This window comes from Penicillium cataractarum (assembly GCF_028827025.1).
Source record: "Penicillium cataractarum strain IBT 29864 chromosome Unknown utg000010l, whole genome shotgun sequence".
Lineage (NCBI taxonomy): Eukaryota > Fungi > Ascomycota > Eurotiomycetes > Eurotiales > Aspergillaceae > Penicillium > Penicillium cataractarum.
Window position 1 is genome coordinate 76,205 of NW_026622746.1, and position 17,939 is coordinate 94,143.

Genomic DNA, 17,939 nt, shown 5'->3' on the forward strand with positions numbered 1-17,939 from the left:
GGTCTACCTAATAATGGTCTCAACATCACGGCAGGGGGCTCCACGACCTCATCTCTACCGCTATCTAAGACACCGCCCACCATTATCATAAGGTGTCGGTCAAGCTATAAAAAGATGGAGGCGGTAGATGTAAACCATATTTGATTGCTACTTTGCTGAAGACTTCCAATTCAAGAAAGTGACCAAAGAGCGTCCCGTCTAGACCAAATAATCTGCGGTGAACGACGCTTCGGGTAGAGCGTTCTTGGCACTTGGCGCTGTCAACGAATGTCTCACGACGATCCGCCCGACGATCCTGCTTTATTAGAGGGCCGAATGGACTGGATAAAATTGGAGACGGGACGAGTCCAGAGCACACACGCACATGCACACGTACACCGCAGCTTGCATACATTTGACCCCAGCTGGTCTGGGCACGATTGCTCTATCAGAGGCCTCTGTTGCGCGCACTGATCCAACAGACCCGCTCCGATCGGCGAGATCAATTGGAAATTATGTTTGGCTAGTCTGTAGGGGGTGGGATTGTCCATTATTAGCAGTGCCGGGGAAATATAGCATTCCTTTTCCGAAGCAATACCTTTACACTCTAAGCCCGGATATCGTTGTGCTAGGTAGTGTAGTCAGCGGGATTATAATACCTCTAAGTGTACTAAGTAGAACTCCCACCTTGAATCATGCTTAGATTTGTACGCAGGAATCTTCATAGGCATCCAGTCTGTTGACCCACTCCGACCGTGGAAGGTCGAGACTCATCATGGGTGATATCATGACCCAAACTTAGCCAGCGATGACACCGCCGGCCACAAGTATCCTAATTCCACACAGTCTCTGTGTTTGGCATGGATTGTATCACCAACCATACTTCAAGGGTTGTACAGTCAGGGCCTCGGGGTCAATCCAAGGACCGATGCAGGGGTTGACGCACGGTGGCGACAGCGGCGTAGGCGTAGCGGAGAAAAAGATCTGAGCATCTGCGAATCTGAGAAGGGTTGGAGCTCTGTCTCCCGGGCGCTCGGGCTGATTATAGACCCTCATAGGTCAAGATAAGTCTTGGTTTAGCTAGACTTTTGCCCTTTGCGCCACCCGGTGGAGCCGAATGGAGCCGATGGCTTAACGGGAGTGGGTGGTTGGTGGAGGATGGCGTCGGCGATTGGTGGGCCTGTGGAGATTAGGGTCAAGGAAGCACAAAAGAAGAACGGAACAAGTGAATAACGTGCATTAATTATGTATTGTTGCTCTGTTGGATCTTTCATGTGCTTGGTGACAGGGGCATTGCCCGAGCACGAACAATAGAGCACCAATTATCGACTCTGGATGAATTACGGAGTATACAGCCTGAATTATGAACACTGAACAGTATGAACTTTGAGCTACGACGCTATGACGCTGTAACGTGGCAGCAGCGAAATATCTTTGTTGTTGTTGGTTATTAGCAAGCATTGTGATAAGTCTACTCCGTACAATCCTATGGATCATTTGAATGTTTCTCATAAGCCCTCCAACTATAGACTTATACCAGAAATAAAAATAAGTTCAAGATTAGAAATTAAAGATCGCATCTCGACCCTGAAATTAGACAAGTTTGGATACTTTTAGATTGCAAGTATCCCGAGGAAAGCCCAGCCAAAGTCGCCCTCGTTGACCCACCGGCCCACTTCGTTTCACTGCTCAATCCCAGTTGTTACTTGACTTTCGGATTTCCTGACTGGATGATCTTCGCTTTTCTTTTCTGGCATCTTTCCTTTTGATTTCTTTCTCCGCTACTCCGCTTCTCGACAGTCTCTACCGAGCTTCTTGCTCTGCATTCGTTTCTCCTCCTCCCCCGCGACTTGACAAACTCCGTCCATCTCTTGCTATCTACCCCCTCATTCACTACCTATTTCCCGCTTATCTCGATTCTCTACACCTAGTTGACTGGATCATCTCACACTCACCAGCCAATCTAATCACCTACTACATCCCTAATTCCTCTCGCTCCATCACTCTACCGGTAGATTTGGGCGAGGCTCCGACCGCACCCCACATTCTTTCGATCGGCCTGGTGCCATCATGTCCAGTCCTTTGGACGAGCGCAAGACTTTCCATCTGCAGGAAAAGCAAGATGGCAAACGCATCAATTCCGACGAGGTGACACCCACCTCCGATGATGGCACGTACGTCCACGATAGCCAGACTGAAGAACGGGTCAACCGTTTAAAAGTCGATACCTCGTACCCCGACGACCATCCCCCTCCCATGAGCACACCCTCGGCGCGTCGCGAACAATCCACTCGACTGGAAGATGATTTGATGCTGTTGCAGGCCGAGCGCGTGGCTTCGCGATCGACCCAGGGTGAACATGGCGAAGGTGAGCGGAACTCGATCAGTCGGTCGCGATCCCGTCGCAGTGAAGCCGTGGACGAGTTCGACGAGGCGACAAACCCGCTTCACGAAAAGGCAGCCGTTTACAAACCCCCCGAGAGCCCCAATACGAAGCTGTCGGCATTTGTGAAGAAAATCCATCAGTCCAGCTTCATGGTCCGGTACCTGACCTACATTCTGCCCGTGGTGCTGATTCTTCTGATTCCTTTGCTCGTCGGAGCTCTGAAGTTCACGAACGCAAGTGTTGGTGGCGTGGAACTGATGTGGTTCTCGATCTGGTTGGAAATTGTGTGGTTGACTCTCTGGGCTGGACGAGTAAGTATCGTGTGGAAGAAGGCGACTTGCATATGAACTTGCATCTCGATCCTTACCATAGGGCAGAATTGCTAACGCGACCGTTCACTTAGATTGTTGGAAAATGTATCCCTCCGGCAGTTGGTGTCCTGGCCAGTATCTTCACCAATAATGCGAAGAAGTGGCGCGACATGGCTTATCAGCTCGAACTTCATGCAGCTCTCTTCTTCTGGTGGTTGGGCGTGGAGATTTCCTTCCTGCCAACTATGAAGAACCACCACGTCGATGGTAACAAGGGTACCCGCAGCTGGGAGAACACGGTCAATAAGATCATCATCACGATCTTCGTTTGGACCATTCTCAATCTCATTGAGAAAATCATCATCCAGCTTATTGCCATCAGCTTCCACCTGCGTACCTATGCCGACCGCATCGAGATCAACAAGTTCCAGATTGGTAGCCTGGTTAAGCTGTACGCCTGGTCCCGTGACCGCATCGAGGAGACCGACGAGGCTTTCCAAGAGAAGAGCACCGACGGGACCCCAAGTGGCGTCAAAACGCCTTTGCACTACGCCGGAATTGCCCACAAAGCTGCGAAGGGTGCTTTGAACAAGGCCGGTAATAAGGTAGCCGATATGGCTGGAGCTGTCGCCGCTGATTTCACGGGCCGCAAGGTCCACACCAGCACTGATCCCTACCAGGTCATTCGCACTCTACTCCGCACTACATCAGGTTGCCAGGTTCTGGCTCGTCGTTTGTATCGCACTTTCGTGCGGGATGGATTCGAGACCGTATTCTCTGGCGACCTCAAGGAGGCCTTTGACAACAGCGAGGAGGCCGAGGCGGCCTTTTCCATGTTTGACCGTGACATGAACGGTGATATCTCGATGGAAGAGCTCGAGTCTGTCTGTGTGGACATTGGCCGTGAGCGCAAGTCGATCACTGCTTCTTTGAAGGATCTCGACTCGGTCGTGTCCAAGTTGGACGAGATCTTCATGTTCTTCGTCATTGTCATCGTCCTCATCGTTTTCCTGTCTCTGATCTCGACCTCAGCTGCTGGTGTTCTTACCTCGGCTGGATCAAGTATCTTGGCCCTTTCCTGGCTGTTTTCTGCTACGGCCCAGGAATTCCTCCAGTCCGTCATCTTCGTCTTTGTCAAGCACCCCTTTGATGTCGGTGACCGTGTTACTGTCTACGGTAACACCGGCGATGCCGGTCTGGGTGATGATTTCTTCGTCAAAGAAATTACTCTTCTATATACGGAATTCAAGAAGATGCAGGGTCATGTCGTTCAGGCGCCTAACAGCTATCTGAATGGCCTGTTCATTCTCAACCAGCGTCGTTCTGGCGCCCTTGCCGAAGCAATCCCTATCATTATCAAGTACGGGACCACCATCGATCAGATCGACGGTCTCCGCCAACGCCTCTTGGAGTTCGTGCGCAGCGAAAAGCGCGATTTCCAGAGCAATATTCTGACCGAGTTGCGTGCCGTTACCGAAAACTTCTCCCTCACTCTCAACGTCGTCTTCTTCTACAAATCCAACTGGCAAAATGAAGGTCTGCGTCTGCAGCGCCGCAACAAGTTCATTTGCATGCTCATGATCGCTCTCCAAGAGATCGGCATCGAGGGCCCACGCATGAACCTCCAGGGTGCCAATGTCGACATCCCCTTCCACGTCAACTACGGTCAGCCTATGATGGCGCCCACCCCGAAGAAGGACGACGACGCTCAGGAGATCGAAGAAGTACCCATTGGAAAGGAGTCGGGATCTCTGGCCGAAAACACCGGCACCAGCAGTGCAGTTCGCCAGCACTCTATCTTGCGCAAGGGCATGAACACTGCGGCAGCCCGCGCCCGCGGTCAGTCCACATCGCGCAAGCATGTCGACTTCTCTCTCGGCATGTCCAACATGTCCTCGAACGATATCATGGGCGATGTATTTGAGGATCGCGGCGTCCGCGTCGATGATGTCGTCCGCACTGCCAACCGGGAGACTCAGGAGCGCCGCATTCAAGAGGCCGTGGAGGAGGAACAAGAAGAGCGCCGGAGCCATGGCTCGTCTCGAATTTCCTCGCGCCACCGGCGTCCTTCTAATCTGAGCGGCCCCTCAAATGGCCGCCCTTCGACGGAAGCCCCTAGCTTCACGAGCGGCACCTCGTCGACTCGGAATCGCTTCTTCCGTCACCGTGCTAGTGTCAGTCACGACCGTGATGATCTGATGGAGCAGGGACGCGTCGACTCGCCTCCTCCCGCGGCCGTGGTGCAAGCTACGCAGGACCAGCAGCAGCATCGACATGAACATCCGTATTAAAAAGGCACGGACCTAGGTGTTGCATGACGGTCGAATTTCTTGAACATATTTTTCAGCTACGCTTTCCTTCTACTACCCACCTACACCGGCAATGTTCATATCCTTTCCTTTAGATACAAGACCCCCCATGTCATGGGTTCATGGGCGTCTTTAATTTTTCAAGCCCTCTGGCTTGGGTTGGCTTTTTGCATTTTTGTCATACATATATCCCAATATTGGCAGTTTACATTCATTTTCTTTGCAACCTTATTTCTAGTTTCGATATTTCTCTTCTGAAAATGAGCACTTGAAATTCATCCCAATCTGTACTTCGGCAGCTTTCATCAGCGCCTTCCATAGCCATTGCCCTCTCGATGTATACGTCTTGAATGTAGTTCCACGCAGTTTCAGCAAGACCGTGAGTCATAAATTGAAAGATTCTAGATTTCCCAGATCTCTGGCCACAGTCCGTCATTTAATACACATCGTTATACAATCTGTCCCGATTATTCAAGCTCCGGCATTCAAGCCACAAGCGGCAATCCAATAGCCCAGGCGAATCCCCACGCAACCCACGAATCCAAATCCGTAGAGAGCGTACTAGCGGCGCCGGCGCTAGTCGATGCCGCAGCTCTAGCCGAAGAAGACGAAGCAGCCGAAGAGCTTGACGCCACCTGCGAGGTCATCGACGGAGAGGATGAGTGTGACTCGGTCTTGGAAGTAGACTTTGCTTCACCAGCGCTCGATGTCGAACCGCCCATCGCGGTACTGGTCGTCTTTGCTTCGCCCGTGCTGGTGCTCTCCGTACTAGTAGACATTCCGGTTGTTTTGATTGGACCACCGGGGTTATCGGAGGTGATATTCGGCAGAGGATTGCCTGTCAATCGGGCCGTGTCCAGGATACATGTACCACCCTGACAGGTATACCCCACGTTACAGGTACCGCAGGAGTTGTCGTTACTGCTGCTGGCGACAACTAACTGGCTGCCCAGCATGATGAGAGCGATCGACCATGGAGCATGCATGGTTGTGGTGTCGGTGGTTGGTAATTATGGTATATCTCGTGCGTTGAATGTCAAGTAGTCCCAGTCCAAAGAACAGAAGAAACAGGGCAGCAAAGCTACTTAATATACCCAAATCGCTCACCACACCCAAAATCCCCTGAACCCAAATCATTGAAACAAGGCAAACGAACCGGTGATCTATACGACCCTGAAGATCTACGGGCCAGTCGTGCCCCGGGAAGGCGATGGATCGTCATCCATCTCCCCGCATTCGTTCCGTGGGTTGTTTCTAATTGAGTTGGTGCAGCCAATGATGTGTAGAATATTGTGAATGCAAAGTCCACACTCCTTCTTGATCGCTCCCGGGTGACCGGTCGTCCGATGCGATTTCCGGTTGCTGCTAAGCATTCACAAGCATTTTGTGGTGGGGGGTTGCGGGCTTGGCTTTGCTTTGCCGTTTGGGAGGGTGGTTTGGGATAGTTGGGCGGGTGAGATGTGGAAATCATAACATTATTTTTATTTTCTGGACTTTAATAAGAGCTTAATTTGTGTCGAATCTTTATTTTTCTTGGTCTCAGTGTCACTGCCGCCTATATTGCTAAGTTTAGTGGAGAACCCGCTGTTCGCTTCCTCGATGAGCATAGCGACCCTTTAACGGCGAATACCTTGCAGAAGAGGGCAGACTCTATGATTTCTTCGATTCCGAGTATTATTTCGTAGCGAAGAGGACTGATACAACCTGCACAATGCGCCTTCTAGGAAGCATAGGTGGGCAGCATCATAGCTGCTCGATCCGTTTCAGATATAGTCCTCTTATCCGACAGGCTTTGTCCGATGCATATCCTCTTCGTCGCTAGGGCCTTTTACCGTTCAAAAATCTGCATCTGGTTAATTTATCCGTCTTACTCCCCTCTGACACTGAATCTTTGATATCTACAGCAAACCCCTTTTGGTGTACGGCCGTCTCGAGTTAGGCGTCAACATTTTCATTTCCTTCAATTCAGATCCAATAGAGACCAATGACCCAAATCTCGGAGCCTCATCAACAGGCAGCTAAATACTTATCCACGGTTAAGCCGACTTAAACGATGGGATGACGCTATATCGACAAGCGATCCCCATTGGCTGGCTTCGACAACGGTTGCTGGCCCGTGCCCCGCCACAAGGTTACGTCGAAATAGCACCAATCGGCGCTCTGCCCCAGACTGTGACAAGCCCACCCCGCTCGATGAAGCCAATCCCACGATAGATGCCCAGACCGGGGGCCCGTCGGAGCTGAGATGTTCTGCGTGCCATGTAGTAGCCAGCCTTGCGATGAGAAAGCCTTTTTGAAGCTGCTTGCGATGAGAAAGCCTTTTTGAAGCTGCTTGCGATCGAATTCCCTATCACTCTGAGAATTCCTTTACCATCTCGCTGCCATGTCCTGTCCACTGGGTAGCGACAACGTACTAGGACCACGAATACTCGAAGAGTGTCGCCCATTTGACTTTACCTTGCTTTTTGAAGATGCGATCTTCGCCGTTGTACCAGCGAGCACGTTTCTGCTATTGGCAGCCTGCCGTTTGCCATCACTGATCCGCGCGCCGATCAAAGTCACGTCGCATCGACTTGCGGCGTGGAAACTGGTAGGACAACCCTGATCGTGAAACATGGGCCTGGGACCCCCTGTAGTGTTAATTCAGATGACTAGGGAGCCCTTGCCGTATCATTAACTTTCCAAATCCTACACCTAGCTTACCAACAAGAAACGTCATTGCTATACACAAACGCATCGTTGGCAGCGAGCCTTCTCCAGCTATTTGCAGTGGCTGCAGCTGCACTACTATCATGGCTAGAAGATCAGCGCTCCGTCCGACCATCGGATATTATGGTGCTTTACTTCTTTGTCGCTACCCTTCTCGCTCTGCCTCGAGCACGTACCCTATGGCTACTTTCACCAGTCGTCAAATTGCAAGCTATATTGTGGACGTTAGTTACTATCGCTACAGCTGGCGTACTATGCATCGAGTCAATTCACAAGACTCAAGTTCTACGCCTGGCGTACCAGCAGTCAAGCAAAGAGTACACTTCCAGCTTCTGGGTTCGTAGCTTTTTTATCTGGGTTCTTCCGCTCTTCCAGAGTGGATTCAGCTCCATCCTTGCTCTCCATGATATGCCCGAAGTGGATCGTACTCTGCAAGGACAGTCGGCAGAGAACCGGCTTCACCAAGCCTGGGCGAAGAGTAAGTGGTCATCATGTCCAAGATGAATGGCCATTAACTAAATTCGTTCCTCTCAGGTCAAAAGGCCCGAAAGTACAAATTGGTTCGCGCGACATTCCGTGCATATCTGTGGCCGTTCGTCAGTGCAGTGGTGCCTCGACTGTGTCTGACGGCATTCACGTTCTGCCAGCCATTTCTCATTTCTGCAACTCTAGACTTCATCAGCGATACACCAACTTCGGAAAATAGCTATTATGGACCTGCACTAGTGGGCGCCTTTGTATTGACCTATCTAGGGATGGCGGTAAGTTGACACAGTCGTAACCCCTATCTCTTCACCTGACTGAATGCTTTCTCTAGATATCCACTGCTGTATACTGGCGCCAGACATTCCGGTTCAACACGACTATCCGAGCAGGTCTCATTTCGTTAATCTACCGGCAGACAAACAAGATGCATGCCGGTGAATTCAAAACAGAGTCGTCCATCACACTTATGGGTACAGATGTGGAACGCATTGTAAGGCACTTCTGGAGTATCCATGAGGCATGGGCGGGTCCCGTCGATGTGACCATAGGTGTCTTCCTTCTGGCTCGCCAGCTAGGTGTTGCCTCCTTGATCCCTGCAGTCATTTCAATCAGTAGGGCTCCTCACATAAACCCCTTTGACCGAACGCTAATGAAATCTAGTTGTGGTGATTGCGACCATTCCAATTTCCCAAAGGTCCGGCACGGGCCAGAAACGATGGATTGAACGAGTTCAGATGCGCCTGGATACCACCTCCAGCATGTTGAACGATATGAAATCTGTCAAGATGCTAGGTCTTGGAGACAAGCTCTATGCTTGCGTGTCCACACTCCGCCAGGTGGAATTGAAAGTCTCACAGAAATTCCGTGTCTTGCTCATCTGGCAGGTAGTTCTATGTATGTCTTTCACATGACCTCTGAAGGCGAGAGTCCAACACTTACGTTGCAACAGCAAATATGCCCGTGACTTTTGCACCTTTCGCCACCTTTGCGATATATGCAATCATTCAATCGGTTCGCGGGGGCCAATCTCTTTTGGCTAATCGAATGTTCACATCGCTGTCGTTAATCTCACTGATGACGGACCCACTACTCATTTTCATTCAGACACTCCCATCACTATGGGAGGCTGTGTCTTGCTTCAGCCGCATTGAACAGTATTGCACCAAGGCATCGATGGAGACATCAGTTGATAATGTGACTACCGAAGACGGACTGGAGCTCTCCTCGCGACCATCTTCCACGGCATCCCCAAGATCCGTGATCGAGTTCCAAAATGCCGGTTTCTCATGGACATCAACTGGGCCTCAATTTCTTCATGGCATTAATTTCACCGTTGAAAAGGGGCAAATCACTGCGATTATTGGGCCGGTCGGGAGCGGCAAGAGTACACTCTTGGAGAGTTCCTTGGGTGAAACAACTCTCAGAGAAGGTTCCTTATCGCCATTCTCAACAAGCGTCGCTTATTGTCCTCAGACTCCTTGGATCATGAATGACACTATTCGTCAAAATATCATCGGTCCGGCTGAATATGATCCGAAATGGTATAACTTTGTGGTCTGGGCTTGTGCCTTGGAAACTGACTTTGAAAACATTGCTGGTGGCGACATGTCCAAGGCTGGAAGTTCCGGTATAACATTGAGCGGTGGACAGAAACAAAGAATTGTGAGTATCTATCTCAACCGTGATCAATACCGGAGGGTATTTGCCGCAAATATACTCATGTATCACAGTCATTAGCTCGAGCCGTCTATTCTCGAGCCCCGACACTTGTGCTTGATGATGTCTTTAGTGGCCTCGACAACAAGTCTGTCGTTGCTATCACAACCCGCCTGCTAGCATCAGATGGTCACTTCCGTGAATCCGGTAGGACAGCTATCCTCGCGACACACAACAACCGCCTGTTACCCCACGCCGACAAGATAGTCATCCTCGAGAATGGCACAGTGCGCAAGATTGGTTCTTTCCAGGAAATTGAGCCCGAGTTGCCCCAAGACCACCACAGTGACAGCGACGATTCTTCCAACGAAGAAGTGACCGTAGCAGCGAAGCAAACACCTGCGGGCCATCTTGACAAGGTATTGAGCACCGCAGAGGAGGAATCGGCTGTCGAGTTAAACCAGGCCCGTCGCGATGGGAAATGGTCCGTTTATTCGTATTACTTCAAATCCGCCGGATGGACTATCATGTTTACATTGGTCGCGACTATCTGTATCTACGGATTCACGGATAAGTTTTCATGTTTGTGAACTAGTTCTTTCTATTATGCGGTCATTTATTAACGTTTGAACAGCAATTTGGTTGGACCAGTGGTCAGATGCGAACGAGAAGAATCCCAACCAGTCACCTGCAAAGTATATTGGGATTTACGCCTTGCTCATTGGGATATCGATATTTTGTCTGATCTTTTCTTGCTGGCAAGTGACCCCTACCATCTTTCTTTCCTCGGTGGTTAACCGTTAACCTTATGTCAAATTGATAGGGCCCTTTTCGTTCCCATTATCAGCAACACGGGCCGCACTCTGCATTCCCACCTGCTCAAAGCCACTTTAAAGTATAATTCTAATTGGTATCTTAAAACTTGATACACGAAAAATAACTTACACTACAAATTTATATAGTGCACCATTTAGCTTCTTCCAGAAGACTGATGCAGGCTTAACGACTAATAGGTGAGTAGCGACTCTCACCACTTCGAGAAGGAATGGCACTAATATTTGCGTAGGTTCAGTCAGGACTTGGAACTTATCGACATGGACCTTCCAGTTCAGGCAATCAATGCGAACATGTGTAAGTTATCACCTGCCTTTTTCGACAGTGATTGTCTTTTTTAATGTTTCTGTCAAGCATTTGCAAACTGCGTCGTTCAGTTGGTTTTACTCTGTATCTTGGGTAAATACCTCGCGATAACGGTTCCCGCGCTCGGTATCATCCTCTTCTTTGTGCAAAGCTACTACTTGCGGACCTCCCGTCAAGTGCGACTACTCGATATCGAGGCGAAATCCCCGCTGTTCACACACTTCGTGGAAACCATGCAAGGCATCAACGTCATTCGGGCAATGCGGTGGCAGGTTCCTTTCCAAACTCGTCTCCAGGAACTACTGAACCAGTCACAAAAGCCATTTTACATGCTGTTCTGCATCCGGCAGTGGCTTCAATTGGTGCTGGACTGTATAGTGATGGGACTTGCCGTTGTTCTCGTGTCATTAGTCGTCTCTCTCCGAAGCCAATTCAGTGCGGGCTCGATCGGTGTTGCCCTCAACTTGATTCTCGCGTTCAATCAGGATCTGATGCAGTTTATCAAATCCTGGACTGTTCTTGAAACTTCCATCGGAGCGGTTGCTCGTATCCAGGATTTTGTTGAGAGTACTCCATCCGAGGAAAAACAGGAGGGTGAGCTCTCGACTGTTCCACCTCAATGGCCTGAACGAGGAGACTTGACCTTCGACCGCGTGACAGCTTCATACGGGTATGTTAATTGGAGAAATATTTACGTTTCCAAGCTAACCTGACGTCTTAGACCTGACTCCCCGTCGGTATTGAAGGAGCTGTCCCTAGCTATTAAGCCCGGTCAGAAAATTGCCGTCTGTGGCCCATCTGGTAGTGGAAAAACATCACTTATCCTAGGATTGTTGCAGATGATTGATCTGCAAGAGGGCAGCATTACTCTGGATGGAGTAGACCTCTCCAGACTGCCCTGCAGTACGGTACGCTCTCGAATCAACGTTGTACCACAGGAACCTTTCTTCATGCCCGGAACACTGCGATTCAACTTGGACCGCCAACTGGAGGATAATCCAGTTCCTGACTCAATTCTCATACGGGCACTCGAGGCTGTGGGGCTATGGAAGAAAGTACGCGAAGACTGTCCTGGCGGCGGGGAGTTAGATCAGCCCCTGTCAATTTCTAATTGGTCCATGGGTGAGCGACAGATGCTTGCGCTTGCCCGAGCGCTGGTTATGAAGAGTTCAGTCCTAGTTCTGGATGAGGCAATGAGCAGGTAAGTATCCCATCTTCCCCGGTCCATGCCTGTGATTATGCTAATGCGACCATTCTTACGATTCAGTGTGGACTGGGAGACCGAAGCCACAATGCAAGAAATCATTGAGCGAGAATTTACTTCTCACACTATAATTTCTGTCATTCACCGACTGCGCTACGTGGAGAACTATGATAGAGTTGCACTGATGAAGCAAGGCCGACTGGTGGAATATGCTAGTCCCCAAGAGCTCTTGGCAGCCCCGTCCCAATTTGCGTCATTCTATTACGCGAAGAAGGCTTCCCGGTGAGAGAAGAGTTTTAGAGGCCAGGTCAAGCAGCTTTCAGCTTCTCAGTCTTTGGTCTCGTCTTCCTAGACCTTCTTGGATAATATCGCAACACAACTTTCAATGCTGCTAATAACAAAACAAACCTTCCAGACAGGTTTGTCTGCATTGCAATATTTCGATACTTATGTTGATTTTGTCCGAAATGATTCCTATTCTTATAAATCACACTTCTATCGGTACAATATCTCGCCCGCAGCTATGTCCATCATTGACTCGCCGGAACGCGCTCTCTGCTATCAGCAAAACTTCAGGTCGCTCGACTTTGGATGAACATAACCTCTGTCAACAAAGCCTTTGTAGTTCCAGTAGTCCGCCTGTGTACCTTGCCCATCCACGGTAGCATTTCCAGAGAACTTCCAGGTCCAGTAGGCACCACCGTGTGAGTATTTGTGGAAGGCCGAAAGTCCCACATTGAGGTTGCGCTCCCGTAGGGCGAAGCTGTTGTTGTACAGTGCTTGAATCGACCATTCACCAACGAATGTAGGGAACTTCCCATCTCCAGGAGTCTCCTTAGCATCTGAGCAGATGTATGACGGCACGTTTGCAGATGTTGTGTTACGACCCGCAAAGTAGTAGTTGTGCACATCGAAGACCAGATTTGCGCTGCTTGAGAAGTTGCTAGACCAGTATTCCTCGCCCTTGAAGCTGCCCTGGAACATGACAGGGATCTTTTTGTTGACACTAGCGACATGGTCTAGGACGGCTTGGATATACTTGAGAACCCAGGCAGCACCGGAATCAGAGAGAGCAGCAGGAGTACCGAATGTGGAGAGGTCTTCATTATCAGCAGGCTCATTCATGGGCTCAAAAGTGAAAGACTCGGGATGGCCCGAGTTTTGAATGAATGAAATGGCGGCTTTGACGACTTGCATCGAATAGTCAAAGTTGGTTTCGTTGTGGAACCAGTTCCAATGACCTGCAGCCTCTCCAATAGTCAAACCATTGATGCCTCCTGGTAGACCGTGGACATCGAGAATGATATGCATGCCATACTTCTGGATAGCATAGGTAGCAATCTCCTTGAGATATGCCTTCTGGTTGCCCGAGTACAGTTGAGAGCCTGGATATTTGATCCAAGCCGCATATGTTGTCGGAATGCGCAGCAGAGTCACTCCTGCACTGGCTGCATCATCGATATCTGATGTGGTAATCCAGGTTGCGTAGCGCTTTTCCAGCACAGGGCCACATTGCGAGCCAAGATTCTCGCAGAGACCCCACTCGTCCGAAGCTCCTCCGGAGTATGTATCCCACCAGGTAGTGTCGATTGTTGACTCCTGGACAAGCCAGCCACCAAGATTGACACCGTACGCCTTGAATGTCTTCCAGTCAATGTACTTGTCGTCCTGTGAGTGACGGGTGGGAACACCCAAGGCCCCCCTATGCCGATGCAGGAGATGAGGAAGGCAGATCTCCAACTCATTGCAGCTGAAATGAGATCCAAATCACCAAGTAGGAGTGCAGGCCGATATTTACCAGGATATCCGACGAGGATATAGATATTGTTGTCAATGTTAAGCTGGATATCGCGAGCCGGGGTCTTTTATAGAGTATAGCTTGGCTTAGCCCCGAGTCAATGGCAGCTCCTAACACAATAAATAACCCAAGTCGTCTACCCGAAGGTGGACAGCCGTGGGTTAGCTAGCTTTTACGCCATCATATTCATCACCGAGAATCTCTATCTGCATGCTACTCGCCAAGCTAACCAAGCGAATTACGGCACACTCTGTACAATTTTCTTCCGAGGATGTTCGGGGTTTCGGAAATGCCATACGTTGGCCAAGTTGAAGTCTATCCTCCACGGTGTGACCCTTCCGTTTACCGCTCCGAGTTAGGCTAACTATGGTACCTAACACTTGATACGAACCACCACATGTAGGGTGAGTGTGGGGAAATTCCGGGGATATCGTCGGGACAAAATAACGGCAGATACACGAGCTCACCCGCATGTCTGACCTCGTCAAGCCGGGGTATGCCGTAGAGTGGGCCAATCGTGTGATTTTAGTCAAAGTTACCCTAAAACCACGCTAGCGGCGTTCTCGAGCTCCGATTGGTTAGTCGCCGCGTTCCCCGCTTGCCGCAATTTTGTCGGCAAAGCGAACATTCGGGCGCAAATCGCCCGAGGACTCCACTCTACGGATATGCCGAAGTCGCTCGACCGTCTGGTCGTGAAGCGGTCCTTTGGAAATTTGAGGCCTGGCATAGGCTCTGTCACTTGCACGTTTCTGGAAGCTGAACTTTGTCCAGTCACTCAATTTGAAATCCGTGTCAAGGATTCAAGGTGCACCCCCTGTTCATGATGCAGTTCACACGCTGTGGCATTCATGGATTCCATGAGGTTCTCGGGATTGATGCCGATGAGCTGCGCTTCTACTGGGCACTGGAAAGCAATGTCGAGAGTTCTGTCCAAATTGCCTACCGTATCATCCTGGCAACGGAGTCAAAGCTTCTTGAAGCAGCCGACCCAGACGTGTCTCGTCTCGCGTGGGACTCTGGTCGCGTGGAAAGCAATGAACAACGCAACATATTGTGCAAGCCGTCCGGTGGCTTCAAGTCTACCTGCAGTTACTTCTGGCAGGTCAGAGTTTGGGACAATGAACAACAAGTCCACTATGGCCCAATCCAGCATTTCTTCACGGGCTATCCTAGATCCCGTCTGTTGCCCCCCTTATAGCATGAACCAAACATACATGCCACACTCCAGCCTCATCTTCCGTACATGGTTTGAAGATGAAGCAAACAGATGGAAGGCTGTCTGGATTGGAGATGGAGGCGACAAACCCATCTATCTACGAAAGTCATTCCAATTAGCAAAGCAGCCCACTCGCGCTATCCTCTTTGCTTCTGGTTTGGGCCACTTCAATATGAGTGTCAATGGGCAGCCCGCATCTGATCATCGCCTGGATCCTGGTTGGACCAACTATCACCGGCGAGTTCAATTTACATCTTATGATGTGACCTCTCATCTCAGCGCTGGCGAGAACGCGTTGGGTGCCCATGTAGGCAACGGATTCTATGCCGGTGACCAGGGCGAGGATCGTTTCTTCTGGCCAATGTATGAAGACAACACATACGTCAGATATGGCAACGAGCTTTGCTTCTTCTGTGAACTGCATCTCTTCTACGATGATGGAAGTCATGACACACTCATCTCCGATCCCACTTGGAAAGTGCGGAAAAGCGCAACTACTCTTGCCAATATCTATGCATCGGAGAATCACGATCGTCGGCTTTACCCCACTAACTGGGATATGCCGACATTCGATGATAGCAATTGGGCTCCAGCTAAGCCTTTGACCGGTCCCAGAGGTCACATCTTTTACCAGACACAGCCACCGGTGGTGCTGCATGAAACCTTCCAGCCTGTGAAGACCTACAGCCCCGAAGATGGGGTTGTGTGCTTTGATCTTGGTCAGAATGCATCAACTATGGTTCAGTTGGTGCTTGAGGGTGCCTCGGGCTCCGAGGTGATCGTGCGATACTCTGAGACAGTTAATGAAGATGGCACCGTGCTCATGCCCGACCCTCTTTTCAAACAATTCGAGACAGGAGTGTTCTCCAGGATATATCTCGCTGGCACTGGAGAGCCTGAGATGTGGGAGCCCGACTTTAGCTTCACCAGCGCTCGGTACATCCAGGTTGAGGGTGTTTCATTGACTGCAGGTGAAGGCCTTCCCATTGTTCACTCCGTTGTGGGTCGCCATATTTCTTCTGCTGCCAGGCGACTGGGCACTATGAATACCGACAAGGAAGACGTCAATGCACTTCTCAATGCTTGCTATTGGACATTCAACAGTAACCTCTTCAGTTACCACACCGATTGCCCACAAATCGAGAAGTTCGGCTGGCTGGAGGTCACCCATCTACTCGCACCTGCAACACAATACATTCGCGACATGGAGTCTCTCTACACAAAGATTTTGGATGACATCCTTGATACCCAGGAGCCCAACGGTCTCGTGCCAACCATGGCTCCCGAGATCCGCTATATGTGTGGCCCCCTTCATGATACGATCACCTGGGGCTGTGCTTTGTGCTTCTTGCCAGATATCCTGCTGAAATACTACGGTTCCACTCACGTCATTGCCAAGGTTTATCCAGCTGCAGTACGATACATGGAATACATGAAGACGAAAGAGCGCCGTGGTGGTTTGATCGAGCATGGTCTGGGTGATTGGGGTCGTGATATTGCCTTTGGTAATCACCAGGCTAACATCGAGACTGCAATCTACTATCGATGCCTTCAGTGCGTTGAGATGATGGCCCGGGAGCTGGGCAAGATGGATGAGGCTGAGAAGTTCAATGCATGGGCATCTCGAATTTACAAGGTCTACAATCAGCACCTCCTTGTGACGGACGATTCATCACGTCCATATGCCTATTATACTTCGTTGGACAACTACCCCGAGCGCGATCGCACTGCCATCGGCCAAGCAATGGCTTTGCAATTTGGTCTGGTTCCTGCCGAACACCAGACGGATGTCATGGCCGCGTTCGTCGACGATTGCTCTGACGGAAGGATGCGTGCCGGTGAAATCGGTCTGCGCTTCCTGTTCAACACCCTTGCAGACGCTAAGCGGCCAGACCTGGTCCTTCAAATGGCCCGACAAGAAGAGCATCCCTCATACATGCGCTTCCTTCGCCGTGGCGAGACCACGCTCTTAGAGTTCTGGCAGGATGAGTGCCGCAGCAAGTGTCACGACATGCTCGGCACCATCTATGAATGGTTCTATGCCGCCGTCCTTGGCTTGAAGCCCGTGGACAATGCCTATCGGACCTTTGAGATTAACCCTCCATATGAAGCAGAGTTTGACTTCGTTGAGGGCGCCGTGGATAGTCCGTACGGGTTGATTGAGGTGAAATTCCAGCGTGATGCTAAGAAGGTGGTGACTCTGGACCTTCGTGTTCCCTTTGGAACATCTGCCACCGTAAAGATTCCCATGAATGTACAAAAGGTGGAAGTTACCAGAGAGGGAGGTTTGAAGACCGTGCTGGATGGTGAAAATTTGCAAGTTCAACATGGCAATTACAAGCTTGTCATTCAATCGTCTTAATAGAAAGAATAGTTACAATATTGAATGTAATAGGCCAAGGAAGGCTCTCTAGAATGAAAATTCGTCCTTTCACAAAAATCCCTCTTTTTTGACTTTAAGTTCATGTATACATATCGGCTCCACATCCAGGCTACATGTTCGTAGCTGTGTCTGAGTATGACCTCGGCGGTCCACGCACGGCAAACGGAATAATGAAACATTGTATACCGGTCTTCGCCGAAATTGACACCCGTGGAACGATTTTCTCTCCTCAACGCTTCACCTTTGGCCTCGCTTCGGCAATCGCACCCGATGAAGCGACTGGTGGGGGTGGGGGAAGACTCAACCGTTCTTTTGATTGGCCAACACTCGGTGGCTTCACACGAAGCACCCTCGAACTGACT

General features: G+C 50.2%; 5 protein-coding genes across 5 annotated transcripts; 3 read left to right on the top strand and 2 right to left on the bottom strand.

Moving 5' to 3' along the window:
- Positions 1-2,049: 2,049 nt before the first annotated feature.
- Positions 2,050-4,967, top strand: N7496_012192 (Mechanosensitive ion channel family; the record flags this gene model as incomplete). The annotated part of the gene is made up of 2 exons (XM_056705105.1): positions 2,050-2,676; positions 2,769-4,967. The coding sequence occupies 2 exons, from the start codon at positions 2,050-2,052 to the stop codon at positions 4,965-4,967; spliced, it is 2,826 nt and encodes a 941-aa protein (XP_056549003.1).
- Positions 4,968-5,470: 503 nt separating this feature from the next.
- N7496_012193 (uncharacterized protein) lies at positions 5,471-5,971 on the bottom strand (the record flags this gene model as incomplete). The annotated part of the gene is made up of 1 exon (XM_056705106.1): positions 5,471-5,971. The coding sequence occupies one exon, from the start codon at positions 5,969-5,971 to the stop codon at positions 5,471-5,473; it is 501 nt and encodes a 166-aa protein (XP_056549004.1).
- Positions 5,972-7,368: 1,397 nt separating this feature from the next.
- Positions 7,369-12,466, top strand: N7496_012194 (putative ABC multidrug transporter; the record flags this gene model as incomplete). The annotated part of the gene is made up of 14 exons (XM_056705107.1): positions 7,369-7,575; positions 7,641-8,172; positions 8,229-8,455; positions 8,512-8,791; positions 8,841-9,074; positions 9,130-9,842; positions 9,911-10,418; positions 10,471-10,531; positions 10,660-10,731; positions 10,799-10,849; positions 10,903-10,967; positions 11,025-11,646; positions 11,698-12,177; positions 12,244-12,466. The coding sequence occupies 14 exons, from the start codon at positions 7,369-7,371 to the stop codon at positions 12,464-12,466; spliced, it is 4,275 nt and encodes a 1,424-aa protein (XP_056549005.1).
- A 275-nt stretch (positions 12,467-12,741) lies between these two features.
- Positions 12,742-14,451, bottom strand: N7496_012195 (uncharacterized protein; the record flags this gene model as incomplete). Its single annotated transcript, XM_056705108.1, has 2 exons — positions 12,742-13,848; positions 14,446-14,451. The coding sequence occupies 2 exons, from the start codon at positions 14,449-14,451 to the stop codon at positions 12,742-12,744; spliced, it is 1,113 nt and encodes a 370-aa protein (XP_056549006.1).
- Positions 14,452-14,801: 350 nt separating this feature from the next.
- Positions 14,802-17,556, top strand: N7496_012196 (alpha-L-rhamnosidase; the record flags this gene model as incomplete). Its single annotated transcript, XM_056705109.1, has 2 exons — positions 14,802-15,080; positions 15,109-17,556. 2 exons carry the CDS (start codon positions 14,802-14,804, stop codon positions 17,554-17,556), a joined length of 2,727 nt encoding a protein of 908 aa, XP_056549007.1.
- Positions 17,557-17,939: the final 383 nt, after the last annotated feature.